This window comes from Glycine soja, chromosome 1, assembly GCF_004193775.1.
Source record: "Glycine soja cultivar W05 chromosome 1, ASM419377v2, whole genome shotgun sequence".
Lineage (NCBI taxonomy): Eukaryota > Viridiplantae > Streptophyta > Magnoliopsida > Fabales > Fabaceae > Glycine > Glycine soja.
The window spans coordinates 3,096,119-3,115,544 of record NC_041002.1 but is presented as its reverse complement, the minus strand read 5'-3'; the positions used below and the strand labels follow the sequence as shown (position 1 = coordinate 3,115,544).

The window sequence follows — 19,426 nt, the reverse complement described above, 5'->3', positions numbered from 1 at the left end:
TCTTTCAAAGCCAAGCCTGACTTGACCTATTCCCACCCCTAATGATCAAGGTAAAGCCTTAGAGGAAAAATTGGCCTCTTAATTTGGTATGGGTTCTCAAGTGACTCCAGAGAGCACTTGATTGAATGCAAGAGTAACAAGAATTTAAAATAATTTGAAGTGTAAAGAAACAGAACAAAATTTAAAGTAGTAAAGCAGAATATAAACTGAAAAAAAAAAAAAGGATTGCATTGATTGATTTTGGTTGAAGGTACTTATAAACATATCCAGAGTGCATGTTTATACTGAAAAATCTAAACAAACTATCCTAGATTGTCTTAACGCTGGCCACTATTGGCTTGACCATAACTAAATCGGCTAACATAATGCTTATTTCGGCTAAGTCTTAACGCCACGTTCCACTTTTAGCTCCTATTTTCCAAGGTCCACTTCCTGAAATCAATTTCATTTTTTCAAAAGAAACTAAGAGGGTGTTTGAAAGAACTTATTGAAAGCTTAAGCTTTTTAACTTATTTCAATATGCTTCTTGGCCTAATTTATCAAAATATGTTCTTCATGGTCAAATTTATGGTATAAGTCCTCCAATTTATGATTGAGTTAAACCGTTTAGTTGATATTATATTAGGAGCATATTTGAATTTTGAAAATAATTTGTAAGTTTATAAATCATTAAATTTCATGTTTTCCTTATTCTTATTATTTTTGTGCTATAATTGATATTTTTATTAATAGTTAAATTTAGAAATCTGAGACAGGGTAATGTGTGGGCTTTTATGTACTTTAGTTAAAGATAGATCAGGGATTATTGTTAGGTTAAGCATGTATTCCTAGTCAGAGTGATGATTGTTTTGAGGATTGACTTGTAATTTTTTTTTACCACCAGGGGTGTTGGTCCGCGTTTGTGTATTACGTGACTAATTTCGAAAGAATTATAAAATAAGATAATCCGGTTCTTTAGTAATATGACAAAATCAACAATCGCAAATTTCTAATAGTAATAGTCTTGAAGGTCTTAACTCAGTTATGTGGCTAACAATTTTTATATGTATTTCCAATTCCAATAAACGTGACCTATATTTATCTAACACGAAAATCTGTAGCCATTATCTGCTATAGCCCTTAATAACATGCAGAGAGTCTGAGAATTATTGAATTAATATCAAGCAACACTTCAACAAATAAACATTTACGTGAGCCAAAAAAAAAACCCTTTGTGGTCAAGAAGACTAATTAATAGAACTGGTGGACTGGAACAGAAAGGTGTCAGATAAAACTATCAATTTAAGCACTTCCTAAAGTCTCAAAATGTCAGCTCTCAGCCTACTTAATTCGTTTTCATTACCAAGAGCATATTTTCTTCATTAGGAAAAAGATTTAGTGGCAACCTTAATGTTACAAAAAATAACGTTCTTGTTAATTATGTCACATAATCTGAACTTTCTTCATTCAAACGATGTCCTTTCCAATATGGAATTCTTTGGGACCTTTCTTCCACGTAAACCTTGACCTTCTTCTTCATTGACCTGGAAGTTTCACACATGAAGTGACACACTCATTACAATGAAGTGCTATATTAGAAAGAGTAGGCTTAAAGTTGTATTTGAAGTACACCTACACAACTCTAGAAAAGTTAGCACATGTGAAGGACGGTGTCAGAAAATTGACTAGCTACAGACATTACATTACAAGAATAGCAAGATTGTAATTTTGTGTTAATTAGTATTAGCGTGTCTTATTTACTTCAGTGTTATTTCTTCTTGTCTAGTAGCCTCTAGCATGTAGTAAATTTTTAATGGGTATTCTACATATTTTGAGAACACCATGTTAACCAACATCATATACTGATCATAATTTATTGAGAATCTACAATAATTTCTAATAAACGGTTTAATGTCTCAATGCCACACTGATTGCCGACGACCGTGAGGATAAGTCTTTGCTATTGAATGAATGGAGCCTACTTGTATTATTCCTGTGATATGAAGAAAGGGACATGCAATACTAAAGATAGATGCACAGTGCCAAACCAAAGAATCTCCTACTAATAACTAACTTTATCAACGAAAGTAATTTGTTTCAGTTATGAGAGAACCATTTGTTTTAAATTAAATGAGGAAACTGCTTAGTTTTTCAAACAACTATGATTTTACCACAGCATTAGGGTCCACTTGGGAGTCAAGATCCACATGTTGATCTGTCTGGCTGCTACAGCTCTCTTCATCTTCTTTGCACTGAGTTGGGGGGAAATTGGCCCACTGAAAATGACAAAATATTTTCAAGATAAAGCTTAAGAAAAGCACCCTCCTTTACATTATCCATGACACCACACTTACATTGAGCACGAGTTATCACATAAGGAGACCTGACACCACACTCTAACCCAAAACCTTAAGGTTCAGGTTTATGGGTCTTCTCCTCACTTGTATGGTGCTCAACCTTTCCACTTTTATCCGATGTGGGACTTCACCTCACACTTGTAACCCAACAAGTGTGTCAATCAAGACTGCCTAATTTGTAAATGAGTTGAATTAATAAGCAGCTTAAAAAATTAGACCTTACGTTTTTTGCTGCTGTACTAAAAGCTTCCCTGTGGGCCATGTCAGGGTTCTCAGCCTTTAGCCTTTTAATCTCTTCTCTGCATTAAATAAACACTCGTATTAGAATTCAAAGTTTGAATTTCAGTTCTATACAACTTTGTGTATTGAATCATTACTTGATGAAGCAGTTATAAGCTGATGGTGTTCTCTGTCTCTTCTCTGGGGCTGCATACAATCCATGCATACAAAAAAAAAACAATTTATGAGGAAGTATGAGTACAGAAAACATGCTTCAAACTCAATAACTCATGGCATTATTAAAGTAACTTTTGGCTTACGTACGTTTATTGACAACATTACTCATTGGAATGACATCCTCTTCCTCACAATCAGAATAGGTCATCATGGATGCATTATGTCTCTTCAAAGTCTTGTTAGCATCTTGTTCTGAACTACTTTCTTTTGGCTGGAGAGTGGAGACAGTCTCAAATGCATTTTAAGTTAAAAATCCAACAAATGACACTAACAATTAAAGATAAATATGTGAGTCGCTGGACTCAACACAAAGGAAACAAACATAGAATTGTAAAGGTAACCTATCACCTCAAGATGGCTAAGAGATGCTAAAAGGTGGAAAGGGACAAAAGAAGCTTTCATCATGTTAACAGAAAGGACGCTTGTGCAGTGTCCGCATTTTACTGTCACCACCATTGACAAACTGCTGCTTGGGACACTTACCTGCATCTCACAGTTGAATTGAAAACATAAAAATGAAATATAGAAAGTGGCATTACAAACCACATGAACTCAACAAGTGCAGTTAGAAAACATAACCACATGAACTCGAGAAGTGCAGTTAAAGTGACCAAAGAGTTCATTACCATTAAAATGGTGGCACAGAATCCACATTCTACATAACATATCTGTTCTGGAAGATCAAAAAGATGGTTCAGTGTTGACATATCTGTCTGAATTTGTAACTTGTAAGTGAGAGAGTGTGTATGTGATAGAGGAAGAGAAAGAAGAGATAGAGAGATAAAATTGTAGTTCTTTTGACACAAGGAAGCATTTATAGTTGAAGATGGACACTCATAATCAATCATCATCCTACTTTAATGATTTGTGGAATAGGGTGCTTAAGGTGGTTTTCATTGCCGGAAAGCATTCCAACATTGACATTAAGTCTTGAATAGGGTGTCAAATTACAGCCACACCCTTCACAAGAGTGTTTATCATAAATAATTTTATGTTAAAGTATGTTATTTAAATGATCAATTTTTATTTTAAGTCCTAATAAATTTTTCGGTTTCATATAATTTCTAATACATCAAAACAAGTTTTTTTATCAATTAATTGGTGATACTTATGACATTCTATATAAATAGATTTTTTTAATATAATCAATAAAAAATAATATTGCGTCATCACTTAATTCACTATAAGACTCAGAACAAAAAGTTTTGATATATTTTAATACAACAAAATTTTGTATTAAAAATTTAAAATAAAAATCAATAATTTATTAGAACTTAATTTTACTTATTTGCACGAACATTATTTATCACGGGCAAACTTCTACATAGGGTTGTAGTGGCCCAAAGTTCAATGGCACTTTGCAGAATGACTAAAGTAACTTGCTTGTTTCATGTGTTGTGTTTTCTCTTTTATTGACACTCCTGCCTCTCCAAACCCTCTCTCTGTCCAAGATGAAAATGAAAGTGCAGAAAAAATTTCCATTGTAGAAGGGAGGGGAAGTTTCCACAAAGACACATGGAGAAGGTAATGAGGCATCTTAGGATTTGTCTTTCCTGAGATGAAAAAGTATCATTCCCTCTTTCTGTGCTCTCTTGGCATGTCTCGCTTCCCATCTACTTTGTTTCACTATGAGCTTAAGATTCTGTATTAACCACGTATTGATTTCATTCAAACTTTTTCTGCCGTTTCTTTAACTCTTCCATGTGACTGCACATGAGTTGGACTTTAGTTTCCCATAGTAACTTTTACTTACTAGTGTTAGTGTTTCAGCAAAATGAAACACTAGTAACTACAAATATACTATGATCCTAAAAATATCAATGCCCTTTGGAAGTGCACAAAAACTAATTATCAGGATTCAAGAGATACACAAAGAAGTTTTGGTAAATATATAGGAGATTGACAAAGAATTGGTTCAACATGTCTCAAAGTGGATTAGATTTTGTTTCATGAACATCAATGAATTATTGTGATGGAGTTTTAAATTTTAATATGAAAATTGCCCTCACAACGTTATTGCAGACAACTAACTTTGGTTTTGGTATTCAAGTTCCTATAGGCCTAGTCTTACTATGTGGAGTGACAATGACTATTTCTTTCCACAAATAACCAATTGTTTGAAAATCTTTTACATGTTGTAATCAATAGCCATGTCCTACAAACAAAATGAACGGAAGCTGTGTGGTAGGTAGGAATCAAGTACTGAAGAATGAAGATACACTTCTATAATATCTGGCATTATTTTTAAGTCATTTTTATAACCTATGAAGATGTTTGCGTCTCCTTGCAATTATAGTCTCATTTTTTTAATCGCCCTCTATAGTCTATATTTTGGCTCTCTTTGCTTTGAAGATTTTGTCGGGGAATTGAAGGGAGTAAATGCCCTATAGATTTATATTTTTATTCATCTCACTTTGTATTCCAACAGATTTTGTCTCAATCCTGCAAGGTGGTCCTGTTTGTTCCATGTTCATTCATTTCGTGCACTCAATCCTACTTTAAAGTTCATTTGTAACTCAACAGAAGAGTTTGGAAATCAGAACCCCAAACCTTTCATCGGAATTAGTTTGGCAAACCTTTTTTATGGAAATGGAAAGAATCCACGTAATAAAATGATTTTACATAAAATGAAAAGTTTGGGGTTCTGATTTCCAAAAAAAACAGCAATATTATTTTGCATCCAAGAGTGGCTTTTATTTGTGGCTCATTTCACAAGAAAAAGTAATAGCATAAGCAAGTGATTCCCAATATCTTTTTTTTCTCATTTTTTATTTATATTTAAAAAACTAAATAAAAGCTATAGCAGGAACAAGAACCTTCTTTGTCCTTGACATCTATCTGAAGATGACAACTTTTGCTCGCACTTTGATTGAGAAAAATTATCATTTTCTAAATGTGTTGTAAAAAAAAAAAAAAAGTCCAGTAAAAGCTGTCATTGCTCATATGAAAAGCCTTAGAGCCCTTGACACACAGAAACTTTTGCTTTCTAAATGAACCTGAGAGAACTATTTATGCACAAAGCCATGCACCATTTCCATGGCATAAATTACTACAAAGAAAGATAGTATATAAGTTGAGCTTTTCACCACACATATGATCAGAACCCTAAAAGGGTATCTCATAATTGTGGGATGTAGTAGTTTAACATCAAGAAAGGGACTAAGTATTTGAAGTCTTGAAATTTGAACTAAAACGGGTGAGTCAAAATGTCAAATACCATATCATTAAGCCTTTGAGCGATGCACTGATAGGTGTCACTGTTGTCAATTGAAGTTGGATCAAAAGTTTCCATCTACTCCTTAGTCCTTAATTTGATTGACAAATAGATCATTTAATTTAGTTTGATGGTAGTGCAACGGAACTTAATGTGTCTTTATTTTTTTCTCTAATTTATGTTTACTTTGCTTTAAAGTTCGGGTGTACTTTACATGGGTTAGATAATACATAGGAATTACTCTAAGTGTAAACTAATACTAACCTATTCATGGCAACAGATTCTCACAATTATTCCCTTCCCCACAAAATTAGGATACATTCATATTCACCTTGTGGTCTGGATAGCAAATATTTTCAACAAGTTTGTTCCACAAATGACAAAACAAATATGCCAAGTACTTACTCTGAAGAGAGAGAGAAAAAAAAAAGGCAGAAACATTACAGGCAGCCACATATATATTTTTAGATGATTATAGTTCTATATTTTCTAATTAATTTTAATTTTTTAATAAAACTTTTACTTTTTTTAAAAATTAAATATTTTTATAAAAATTTAAAAGAAATAATTTAAATAATGTGATAAGTAAAAAAAAAATCTGATGATAAAAGAGAAATTTTATTAAAACAATTAGAAGTCGGAAATTTAGTAGGAATTTGACCAACTTTAAACAAAATTATAAAATGTGAAAATATGATTCGAGGTGGGAAAAATTGGGATTAATCGGGTGAAATTAGATGTTTTCAATTGTTAATTTTTTCTAAAAGGTTTAAAAGAATTTAATTTACTCATATTCTTAATACAATTCGTAGAAAATGAAAATGGTTTAAATAAAAAATTCATGAAGAGATTAAATTTGTTTAATTTCAAAAATGAAGAGTCTTATTCATTAAAAAAAATTGAGAATCAAAACCACCCATTTGAATTAAAAACTAAAAGTATCATTGAACCCAAAATTAAATAAATAAAAATAAATAGTAAATATAAGAACATGGATGAATCTATATATCACACTTACAAATTCTTGTATTATTATAATTTTTAATATATATTATAATGTATTTTTATTATATATATATATATATATATATATATATATATATATATATATATATATATATGTGTGTGTGTGTGTGTGTTTGTGTATGTGTAATTGCGTATGTATACTTGCAAGTATATTTATAGGTATATGTGAATATTTGTTAAGATAATTTAATATTATAGATTATAGCTTTTTTTTTTAGTTTTAAATTTTTTAATATGTAAGATGTTAAAAAATAATTATATATTTTTAATAAATAAGATTTTTTTTTCAAAAAAAAAAGAATATATGTAAGATATTTTTTATTTAAGGAGTTTGATTTTTCAAATATTGATATTTGAGTATTATTTATTTATTTATTATTTTATAAAATGTTATATTTTTCTTTTATATTTTCTACCATGAAAATAATTACATTCTTTCTTATTTTTAACATATTTTTTGTATGGAGATAGTTATATTTTCTTTATTTAGATAAAATATTTAAGTATCATATATTTATCTATTTAATTATAATAGTCTTATCTTTTTTATAATTCATTATTATTATTATTATTATTATTATTATTATTATTATTATTATTATTTTAAAGGCTATAATTGTATTTGCAATCAAATTAAATTGTTAGTAATCCCTTTATATTTAATTAATCATAATTATAATTAATTTGAAAATTAAGAATTATTTATTAATCTGAGGCAAGTTTACTGAAAAATATAATTATTTCTTATCAGTACATATATTTCTTATCACTGTTTCACATGTATAAGCGATTTTTACAACTGCAAATATTAAACACTAGTACATTAAGGTGGAGGTTGAGTGAGATGTTGACATGATAAAAAGGACTAGATTGAGATTTGCCCTACCAAGTTGAATTATATACCCTATTCCCAAATAAGGTAAAGTAAGAAGTTGTTTTTCATTGACATTTATTTTTAATTTTGAATAAAATATGTTTTAGTCCCTTTAAAATATTTTTAATTTTGAATGAAATATGTTTTAGTTCCTCTAAAATATCTAAATTATAGAATTGGTCTTTTTCAAAAAAAAAATTGTCACATTTGAATCCCTCTAAAGTGGCATATTATTATTCATCTAGTATATTTACTCCGTGAATAAGTCCAATATGTTGATCCAATATATTATATTAACATGAACTACGAACAAATTTTTTTTTCAAATGTAGAAATCCCTCATTTAAAATATATGCTTAATGATATCTGTCACGTAAAAAATTCAACATAAGTAATTTGAAAATTTCAAAGGAACTGAAATGGGACAAAAAAATTGAAAGGACGAATTACAGATTTCAAGCATTTTAGAGATACCAAAAACATATTTTTCCATTTAATTTTTGGATGATATTATTATACCAATAACAAAACTTTAGACTTTTGTCCATTACTTTTTTCATACTAAAATGCAACCTTTTCATTCTGTTTTTAATTTTGATCCCTTATTATCAAATTAAACATTTAGTCCTGTTTTTAAAATAGAGGACTTTAGTTCCTCTACTAAATTTAATTGGTTGGTCATTAACTTTCTATGTTGGACAATTAAGTGGGTGAATTGGGCACTGTAGTTTTTTATTATTTTTTAATTTAAATATTAATGAATATATAATTAAATTTTACAAATATTTAATAAATAAAAAAACAAGATTAAATTGTCCATTTCCATCGCCTGCATTCTTCCAAGTTACATCATCATCAGTGTTCCCATCCGATTGATTTACATAATGTGCCAATATGATTAATAATTTGATGGGATACTAAAATGGCTCCCAGCCTTGTAAAATCCCAACCTCTCCCGAAACAGTGAAATCCATGACAAGGAGCAAACTCCACATATACATTTGATTGAAGGCACAACTTTACAACTCCGAAAACAATACACACAGCAAACAAACCACCCCAATCCCACTATGCATTGAATTCCAACAATTATACCCCAATCTCTTATCTATTAACCCCTACAACATGCTTAAGCATCGAAAACAATTCCTGCCCAATACAATTATTCTGCACAAACTGATCTGTTATCATGCGCCCCAATTAAAGTTTTGGGAGAGCTTCATCTGACTGTAACAAATTGAAACAACTTTGTATTTTCAGCCCAAATTATTGGGACTCAAGTTGAACGGAATTAAACTCAATTTAACAATCAATCTCAAAACCAAACCCAAAATCAACAAAGAAGAAAATAATCAATCTAATTGCACGGTAACAGCATGAACAGTCAAACTATCGAACCCGCAAATGTAGAGGATTCAGCCTGTTACAACGATTTTCCAGTCGACCACAACAATGGTGGCAAACTCTTGCCCTGTGGATTCCGACAAGTGAATCCTCTACATGTGGAGGTCGGGATGGATTTGGACGGGAAAGAGTAGGGGAAGAAGGTTTAGGCATTAGGGTTCTGTTCACAATACCCACATGGCTTTGGTAATTTTTTTTTCAAGTCTACGCAAAACAAAAACTACAAATCACCCAATTAAGTTTAAAGGAACCAAAATTTTCTATTTTAGAGGAACTAAATATCTCAATTTTATAATAAGAAGTCCAAATTTACAAATTGAGTAGATTAAAAGGACCAAAATTACATTTTTGTTTTTTATAATCTATGATAATACAGAACTAAATTCAAGCATAGAAGGCCTGTTTGTAAAACACTTGAAACGTTTTTTTTTTCATACGAACCACAAATCAATTTTTGACCCATAAAAATAGTACTAGAGCTTCATATCGTTTCGTGCCTTGCAAATAGACCCAAACACCCAAAATCCACCAGTCAAGCATATTGTTTTGCGCCCCAAACAGACTTTCAGCATATTTGGTTTTTTTATACATTTAGGATGTGATGTTCAGAAACTAAGCACCAAAGATACGCTAAAGTGACCTTCCAGGAACATAAACAAAATTAAGTCTGGCTCACGCATAATCAAGTTTCGTATCCTCTGATGACAATCAGTGCATAAACAAAATATAACAAAATAAAATCGATAAAGCTAAAAACTAAGCCAGGTTCACGCATAACAGTGTTATAAATAATAAATCAAACTTGTAGTGCCCAGCACGACTCAATTTGTTTCCACTCATTGCATATTTAATGAACTAAATGGTATATTGTTACAGTAGTAAAACCAATTGCCAAATGTTATAGCAATGGCAGAACAAGAGTTAGAAATTAATGGTAATATATACTCATTAATTTATTTTAAAGAAAAAATTAGATGTCCAGTAAACTACTTTAGTTTTTTATTAGGTATTCATTTGAAAAAGTGATTAAAAAAATGCTATTTGCTTATCTAATCAATCAAACAAAACACAATCAAAAAGAGTTTCGAGGAAAACTCAGTCCTAATTGTCACTAAAAGCAACCAGTAATCCTCCACTCTCAACCAAGTTTGCAAAATCACCCTCAAAAAGCACCAACTACAAAGCACAACCACTGGAACACAAAGATTGAAAGGTAATCTGGGGGTCTAGTAAGCTAGTTCTTTAGATTATCAAAATTTAATTGGAAAAGCATATATCCAATCAAACTAACATGATCAGCAGTGTTTCAAGGGGGCAAACGTTACTCTTTTCCAATTTTCAACAAGAACCAACCAAATATTCAACATTGTCAATTAACCCGAACTTGAAGAATAAAAAAAAATAGCACACCATCACAATCGCAATGGTGAGGATCAGAAAATCTCAACAAAAACACACAACCATGAGCAAAAGCATCACAGCTCACAAACCCTCAACTTATCAATTGGCCAAAAATTTATCAAACATCTTTTGGGCAATCGATCAGCACAATCCAAAAACCTACAGGTTCCATTGCCTAATCCACACTCTTGAACAAGGGTTTTTAATAAATGGTCCGAAACGTGATTAGGGCCCGCAACATCAAAGTTTTTTAACTGTCCATCACCGCAACACAACTGCAATTGGGTTCACATCGGCCGCATTTGTCTATGATTTGCCACATAATATCAACAGTCACAACAAACAGCGACCAATATTTAAAACCTTGCTCTTGAACAAACCTACATAACCAATTCGATCATACACTAATTTTAATTGCCTAACGAGCATCATAAACAACCAAACAGAATAGCACAAAACCAAACAATACGCAAGCAAACACACACTATAGCTTTTGTCAACAAAGAAAAATCCAACATACAGTTTGATTGTAAAGCGAAGAACACAAACACGACACAAATCCAATGAAGGAAGCAAGCATTGGCGGTTTATAAGCCGAACTAACAATATATTTAAAGCGGATGATAAGTAATCCAACGCAAAACAGTATTGAATAAAGGTTTAATCAAAGCCCAAACAGTCATAACACTAATTGAACAAAAACATAAACCAAAACTTTTAAATACTAAAATAAAATTAAAACCGCAAATTAAGCATCGGCCTTCTGGTAGACGTAGGTCAAGCCGCACTTGCCGCAGTAGTGGCGGTCGAAGTGGTTGGCCATGAAGGTGCCGGCGCCGCACTCGGCGTTGGGGCACTCCTTGCGGAGCCTCTGGACTTTTCCAGAATCGTCGACCTTGTAGAACTGAAGAATGCCGAGCTTGACCTTCTTGTGCTTGTGCTTGATCTTCTTGGGCTTGGTGTAGGTCTTCTTCTTGCGCTTCTTGGCGCCGCCACGGAGGCGGAGGACAAGGTGAAGCGTGGACTCCTTCTGGATGTTGTAGTCGGCGAGGGTGCGGCCGTCCTCCAGCTGCTTTCCGGCGAAGATGAGGCGCTGCTGGTCCGGAGGGATGCCTTCCTTGTCCTGGATCTTGGCCTTCACGTTGTCGATGGTGTCCGAAGACTCCACCTCCAACGTGATCGTTTTACCCGTTAGGGTTTTCACGAAGATCTGCATCGTGACGCCGGGAGAGTGGCTAGGGTTTCTTCCGATGCAGAGTTTGGGGGTGAGGAGAGATGAATCGTGCTTAGGAGGGTTTATATACTCGTGTTGTGGGGTGAGGGGATTTGGTTAGGGTTTCCTTGTTGCTGGTGCTGCTGGCCCAAAGTTTTATGGACCCGGCCCAAACTTTGTATTAGCCTATTATTAAAACAAAAAAATAGGGTTAAATTATGGGTTTGTACTGTGCTTTTGAATGGTCTCGTTTTTGAAAAAAAAAATCAATAAATTTTTTGAAAAAATTGAATCAAAACTAATTTAATGTTCAGTAATAAAAACGAGGTTTCATTATTCCTTAAGTTTATGTTTTTACAAATTTTATCTTTTAATTCTTATTCTTAAAAATAATCCATTTTAGTTTATATACATATCGTTTTTAATATATTTTTGTTTCTATGTATATTATTTTTAATCTTTTTTAGTTCTTACCGTCTAAACTTATAGAGATTAAAAGATATTAAAAATAATATGTATAAAAACTAAAATGAATAATTTTTAAGATTAAAAGGTAAAATAGGTACAACTATAGAAATTGAATGCATAGTTAAACCTAAAAAATGTAATTTAATTTTTCAACAATAAAAAAAGATTTGAATTATATTAGCAACTCTTATTTAGATATTGATACATTTTATTTTTTACACAAAGTTTACATTGAGTGCAATGTAGATATCAAAATATTTAAATATTGGTGTGTATATATATATATATATATATATATATATATATATATATATATTGATCAAAAGTAATACTAACAAAATACAATAATAGTATAATAATATTTTTTCTATTTAAATTAAAAAACCCAAATGATAATTTTTTCTTAAAAATGTCACATCAATGTATCAAGCTTTCTTCATCATTCTTTATAGAAGGTATTACTTTAAGAACAAATCCTTCTTTTCTATAGTCAATTCTTGATTATGGACTAAGCAATCAAGCTCGTTAATTTTTCAAATACAGTGACAAGAACTATAATAGTAAGTTCCTTATATTTAGCAATTGTAGTGACCTTTAGTTGCCTAGTCTTGTTCAAACACTTAAGCACTTTAACCTTATTTGTCAAATCTTTTTTCCCATACCTATAAGTGAATCTCTTTTGAACCTCCAAAATGGTTTCCTCATTTTTTATTCTAAACATCACATACTCCTACACTAATATATGCTTTTCCGCTCTCCTTAGTTACTTTACACTAAGACACCCTATAGAAAGCATCAAAACTCAATGCATGTGTTATTATACAGTCAAGGCAATGCGATGCCGTTTTCTTTTCACTCTTGGCTCACTCACTTCAATGTTTTTCTTTTCTCTCACCATCTATCTTATGCATGGGTATGAATGGGCCTGTCTCAACAGCATTCAAAACGACTGCATCAATCTATTCAATAGAAATTTTCAATATGCATAATTTTTGCATTGAAAATAAGGGGTTGTTTACATAGGCTCCGGTGTTTTATCAGCAAATATTAATTTGTTAATATTTGTTAACAAATATCAGTTAGAAGATTTAAACTCGTGATCTCTTCCTCCCCCTTCTTCTTTCATCATCCCCTAACCATTGACTCAACCTTATATATCCTCCTTCACCATAAAGTAATTGATTTTTAGAAGAAAAATTTGAGCAGTCAATTATCCTATTTTGAGAAATTCTAAAACTTCATTTTTTCTTTTGTGTAAGACGGAAAAACTTAATTGTTCAATATGAACTTGAATCAATTTTTAGTCAAGAAGAAGTTTTTTCACTTTTCACCTTTACATGTTATTAGCTTTCAAAACATAGATCAAATTAATTGATGATATTAGGATTTCTCAAGAATTTCAATCTAAACAACTCACCTAAACTAAACAACTTGAAACATTGAAAAGGCAACACACAAATGTGTTGCATGATCAAAACTAATTATCCTACAAGACATAAGACATAAACACACAACACATAAGCTATTTGTCTTCTTCATTTTTGGGAATCTTCACAACACTTTCCTTTTGCCAAAGACTAGAACATTTTGAGCATGGAGTTTTTAGGACTGAACATCTATAAATGATCCAATAACAACTCAATAGTAGGTGGTCCAATAGGCTTAACAACAATCACTATATAGGCTCTGATGCCATCTTAGAATTTGAATTTTAGTTTAACTCAATCCCACAAAAATGGCTTATAAAGTAAGTCCCTCACTCATACACATTACTTTGGTCATATTATTGGTTGATGTGGGATCTCCAACACACCCTTTATGTCGAGGAATGAACATCTCAAGCATGAAATTTGCAAGATTAGACATCTATGAGTGGTCTAATAATGACCAATAATAGGTAACTCGATTAACTCTAATACCATCTTTGATTTCAAATTTGGAAAGGCATGACTCAATTCTACCACACCGACTTGTTAGGTTAAGATTACCCCCACTTATATACACATACTATTTTGACCATATTACTAGTGCACGTGGCATTTGCAATAATTTGTTATGACTATTTCTTTTAGTTTTGTTTATTCACCATCTGCAGTGTTAGTTTGACACCAAATATGTAACATTCTGAAATGTTAAAACTTCAAAATCATCTTCACACTTCAAAAGAAAAATCATCTTAAAAAATGCTTACAATGATGTGTTAAGTTTGACTATAGTGTATGTCTAAATTCTAATATCATTGTATTATTAAAAGTATGTGCAGATTTTTTGCATTTGACGGTTCAAGGGATTCGCCTTGTGAAGGAGTGGAAACCTTATTGATCATGTGTTAACCCGAGAGCTTGTACGTTTGTAGTGTGAAAACCCGACTGATCTTGATGGTTGAGGATGTTGGGTGGAAATACTATGGTTATCTTCTCTAATAGATATTTTGTGAAAGCTGAGACTCGATGCTCATGCGTATAGGGTTAAAGCTCAACGTGGGGATTATGTGGCGGGGGGGATTTTCATGCAGGGGTGGAAATTGTAAAAGCATATTGAGTAATGGATCATATTTTGGGATCTTATATCACTTTATGGTGGGTCCCACGGTGTCACATGTGCTCCAAGATCTATCCTCCTTTTTGCTCAAATAATAGATCCCAATTTAGGATCTTGAGGCTCTTTTTGTGGGTTCCACAATGGACCCACTTAAATATAGTTTATGATTTATTTTTTAATTAAATTTAAGTAACTGATTACAAATTAAAAAATAAAATATTAATAATTAAAAATTTTATTTATGAATTAAAGTTAAACTGACAAAAAATACATAACATTCATAAGTAACATAATACAATCCATTAACATTCAAAGAGAAAATTTAAAATTCCTCATTATTGTCCTCTAAACGTGCCTAATATATGCTCCACTAAGTTTGTTTGAAGTTGTAGATGAATTTCTCTTGTATGCATATACCGTCTTGTTTGTACGTATGTAGTAAAGTCAGGAGGAGCACCACGAAAGACATCAATGTTTGAAATCTCTTCGTCTATTTGAGCATAATCAACACCAACATTACCATTGTATCTATCTTATTTTTCTTTAACAATCATGTAATGTAATATAATGCATGTCAATATAATAATCTTCATTGTATCGATGTGTTAATTATTTGATGGACCACATATAATTGCAAATTGAGATTTTAGCACATCAAACACTATCTCCGCATCCTTTCTTGCCGATTCTTGACATTTTGCAAATAATTTTATTTTCTCTCCTTGTGGCATAGGGATGGTTTTTACAAAAGTGACCTAATCAAGGTAAATGTTATCTGCAAGATATTATCCATGCTATATGGGGTTTCCTTGATTGTAAATTGCACTGGAGGAGTCAACCTTGCAAAACAACATTAAACATGGGCAATTGATTTAACACATTAATGTCATTGTTTAAACTTGCAACTCCATAATATGGAAGTCAAATTCCCAAGTCTTGTAACACGATGACTTCAAGTATTACTGTGAGTTTGCGATGATTACCTCTATGATATTTTCCTTGCCATATAATTGGGTAATTTTTCCATTATCAATGCATGCAACCAATAGAACCCAACATACCTAGAAAACCACATGTCTCTCCAATTTGTAATAAGATATTGATGTCATTTTTGTTTGGCCTTCTCAAGTTCTTACCCCCAAATATCTCGTTGATACCCTTTACAAAAACTTCTAAGCCTTAAATTGCAGTGCATTCAATAATTCTAGCATACTCATTGGTACTATCAGCAGGTGATCCATATGCTAATATACGAATTGTTGCAGTGCACTTCTGTAATGGTGAAAGATCCTTTCTACTAGTTGTATCAGATCTCATTTAGAAACACGAATAATGATTATTAAGAGCATCTACAATTCGAAGGAACCACTGCTTCTTCATTTGAAACCTTTGTCGAAAATGCCTCTCTGTATATACAAAATTTTTAGAGAAGTATTCATTTAACAAGCAACTATGTTTGCCACATTCACAATCACAATTTATATGACGTCTTGTTTGTCTTGGCCAACTGTTATTCTCTACTTGTTGTTGCAGCTCACGTAAGTACCTCATGATTTCTTCTTTATCATTGTCTTCAAGTGTTCCATCAATATTTTTATCTCCAAAGTCTATTGAAGTAAGAGTTTCTATCCATTTTGCCAATGAATGGAGCTAAAAATTAAATAAAAAAGATTATAGAGTTTGTAGAAAATATGCATGATTGAAAGAAACTTTAACAATTAAATAGAATAATTTCCATTGGGTAGTTTTTAATGGTTAGTTTCACAACGATTACTTTTTAACGACTACTTTTATAACAGTTAGTTTCACAACAACTAATTTTGTAACAGTTACCTTTATGATGGCTAATATCACAACAACTACATTGAAAACAACTAGTTTTGTAATTACCGCTTTTATAACGACTAGTTACATAATTAAAAATTAATAATTAACATAAAAGTTACAACATGAAGACTAATTAAAACAAAGTTCAGCATTAAACTAACAAAAAGTTACAATAAAAAGACTAATTAAAACTAAGACTGTTACAACATAGGATTTATTAAAATAAACCTACAACAAACCGTGACTAATTAAAACTAATTGACCACATAACAACTAATTACTAAACATTTATAAAATATAATTACAAGTGATTTTGTGTTTTTTGTATTGTTCTTTAGACATGGTAGATGTGTCCTTCATTAGTATTTCGTACAATAGTGTTACGTTCTTCATCTCTTTTTTCTTTGCTAACTTTTTGGTGGCAACAATTTCTTCCCTGATTGTAGCTTCCATGCCTGACAAGTCCACAATTGGTGAAGACGTTCCATCTCCTTTGTCCTTGATCTTCCTCTTGACTACCTTCTGTCCCATCGAATCGAGGATTTGTGATGGTGTGTCAATTTCTGAAACCTTAATTAGTGTCTCTAGATTAGATAACGACAAGTAATTCCTAGAAGCATAAAACTTTGTTATTTTTTAACAAACTTCTATACATTGTTCTAACCATTTATGCCTATCTTTTAGCAGTCATCATGCATGATTTAAAATAAAATTGCTTTCCTCATCTTCCTTCCAAATGATATATGCATGAATCATGACATCGTTCTCCATGTAATCGCTTTTCTTCAAATTGACAACATACTTGTAATGGCTCTTGAACTTTTGAATGCCAACATTAATTTTTTGCCATTAAGATTTCACTTGATTCAATGTTCTCTCTCGTAGATTGTTACAAAAGTTGTTGTAATTTTATGTTACTCTCAACCAAAAACAATTTCTTGTTTGACCATCACCGACAATTGGATTCATCGAGACATTAAGTCGTGAACCAATGAGATGTGTATCATCTTTAATCGAAAAGTAAAGTTATGATTTCTTTTTTGTAGAATTATCTCCTCCTTCCTTTAGTGTGATATTTTCTAGTCCAACATGGGTAGAAAATGGTGGAAATTGCATTTCAACTTCGTCATTGGAAGGAGTTTATGGATTACTAAAACTATTGGTAATTTTGTTCAAATGAGTCATTTGGTAATTTTGCAATAGGTTTGCCAATGAAATTGATTTAGATCCATTAAGAATGAAACTAAAGGCAAAGAAAGAGATTGTGAAATAGAGATTGAGAAATTAAGGATGAGAATGAAAGTTGGTGCGCAAAATACGATCACCAATCTTCCCAATTTATAGGATTCAGTTATTACCTATTTTGATAGCAAATAGTACAAAATTCATGTGTAAATAGTTTAATTTCATAGCAAAGTTCCAATTTACTGCTATTGATATGACAATTTGACAAGCAACAATAATAATTCGAAGGAACAAACAAATGTTTCAATTTTCTTTCCATAGTTTGTGTCTTCTCTCCTCTACTTTACTTTCTCATTTTCAAATCAACCTTTCCCTTTCCCTTCCCCTCCACCCCACCCACACTCTTCCCTCTTTCCCTTTCCCTTAAAACCCCACCCTCCCTTTGATAAGCATAAAGGAAGATGATGCATTTTTAGCGAATGGTGTGACAACGAAAGTAGAGCGTTGAGGAGAGCCTTGACCACGACAGTGACGAATCGATGCTTGGAAAACTTTTGAAGCTGACGGATCGTGGCTGGATCGACACTGTGACAATGTGTTTTGTGCCTTTTTCTTTTATTTATTATTTTTTAACTTTGAATCGTTTGATCATGTTGTTATTTAAAATCAATGCATCTGTTGTTGTTTTCGTTTTGATGTTGTTATTGTTTCATCCTTTTCTCTTGGTTTCCCTTTTCATTCTTCCTTTTTTGTTGCTTCCCTCAACAAACATTTAGGGAAAGAAAGAAAGATTAAATTATGTTTTTTTATTAAAAAAATGGGACAAATCTTAAGGGATATTGTAAAAGACATCATCCTTCATCGTGAATATCTCAACTCCCCCTTTAGTGGTAGGTCTTTTGAAGACCAGATTGTGAGCTCAAGATCTATTAGTAAAGATAGTCTAATTTGATAGTGGTTCATTAATGTTGAGTGGGTGAAAGGGGGCGGTATTGATGGCTTTAATGGTGGGTGACATTTTAAGGCTCCCTCACTTTTATAACACGTATGGGGGTGGGATTGTATTGCGCTTTCTGTTATAGCTTATGGTAATTGATTATTAGTATTTAGGTTAAATTATAATTTTTGTCCTCCTATAATTTGAAATCCATGATTTTGGTCCTATTTCTAAATAAATACATTTAATTTCTTTTTTTCTTTAAAATAAACAATTTTGATGTAACATATTGATGCTGACTTGACATTTATATAAACTATTGACATGACACTTATATGACGAGATTAAATAAAGTAAAAAAATAAAAAAAAACTTGGTAAGAGTTAAACTCATGATCTTTTATTTAAAAGTAAAGTAATAAATCACCAAAACACTTATTTTGCTTAATTAATTTTATAAACACCATTTTACATGTATTATTAGTCAAGAGTTATTAATTTTTTTCAAATTATAAAAATTTGATCTTATTTTATTATAATTTAAA

The 19,426-nt window shown here is 31.6% G+C and overlaps 2 protein-coding genes across 3 annotated transcripts; both read right to left on the bottom strand.

Annotated features, from left to right (window-relative positions):
- Window positions 1–1,123: 1,123 nt before the first annotated feature.
- Window positions 1,124–3,580, bottom strand: LOC114409781 (axial regulator YABBY 4-like). Of its 2 annotated transcripts, none has more exons than XM_028373371.1 (7): window positions 3,419–3,580; window positions 3,141–3,275; window positions 2,880–3,003; window positions 2,714–2,762; window positions 2,555–2,635; window positions 2,151–2,255; window positions 1,124–1,523 (listed from the first exon to the last, which is right to left on the bottom strand). In XM_028373371.1, the coding sequence occupies exons 1-7, from the start codon at window positions 3,497–3,499 to the stop codon at window positions 1,418–1,420; spliced, it is 681 nt and encodes a 226-aa protein (XP_028229172.1). In that variant the 5' UTR covers window positions 3,500–3,580; the 3' UTR covers window positions 1,124–1,417. The 2 variants fall into 2 exon arrangements, with proteins under 2 accessions (XP_028229172.1, XP_028229181.1); XM_028373380.1 differs by having other exon boundaries at window positions 2,560–2,635; window positions 3,419–3,578.
- Window positions 3,581–11,275: 7,695 nt separating this feature from the next.
- LOC114409772 (ubiquitin-40S ribosomal protein S27a-like) lies at window positions 11,276–11,998 on the bottom strand. Its single transcript, XM_028373359.1, has one exon. The coding sequence runs from the start codon at window positions 11,925–11,927 to the stop codon at window positions 11,460–11,462; it is 468 nt and encodes a 155-aa protein (XP_028229160.1). The 5' UTR covers window positions 11,928–11,998; the 3' UTR covers window positions 11,276–11,459.
- Window positions 11,999–19,426: the final 7,428 nt, after the last annotated feature.

What these genes read in the sequence shown, in the direction of transcription:
- LOC114409781 (XM_028373371.1), bottom strand. Translation starts at nt 3,499, where the DNA reads ATGTCAACACTGAACCATCTTTTTGATCTTCCAGAACAGATATGTTAT. An exon ending in GCTTATAACTGCTTCATCAA is followed by an intron (nt 2,636 to 2,713) that starts GTAATGATTCAA and finishes TATTTAATGCAG; the next exon opens with AGAAGAGATTAAAAGGCTAA. An exon ending in AAGTGGACCCTAATGCTGTG is followed by an intron (nt 1,524 to 2,150) that starts GTAAAATCATAG and finishes TGAAACTTCCAG; the next exon opens with GTCAATGAAGAAGAAGGTCA.
- LOC114409772 (XM_028373359.1), bottom strand. Translation starts at nt 11,927, where the DNA reads ATGCAGATCTTCGTGAAAACCCTAACGGGTAAAACGATCACGTTGGAG.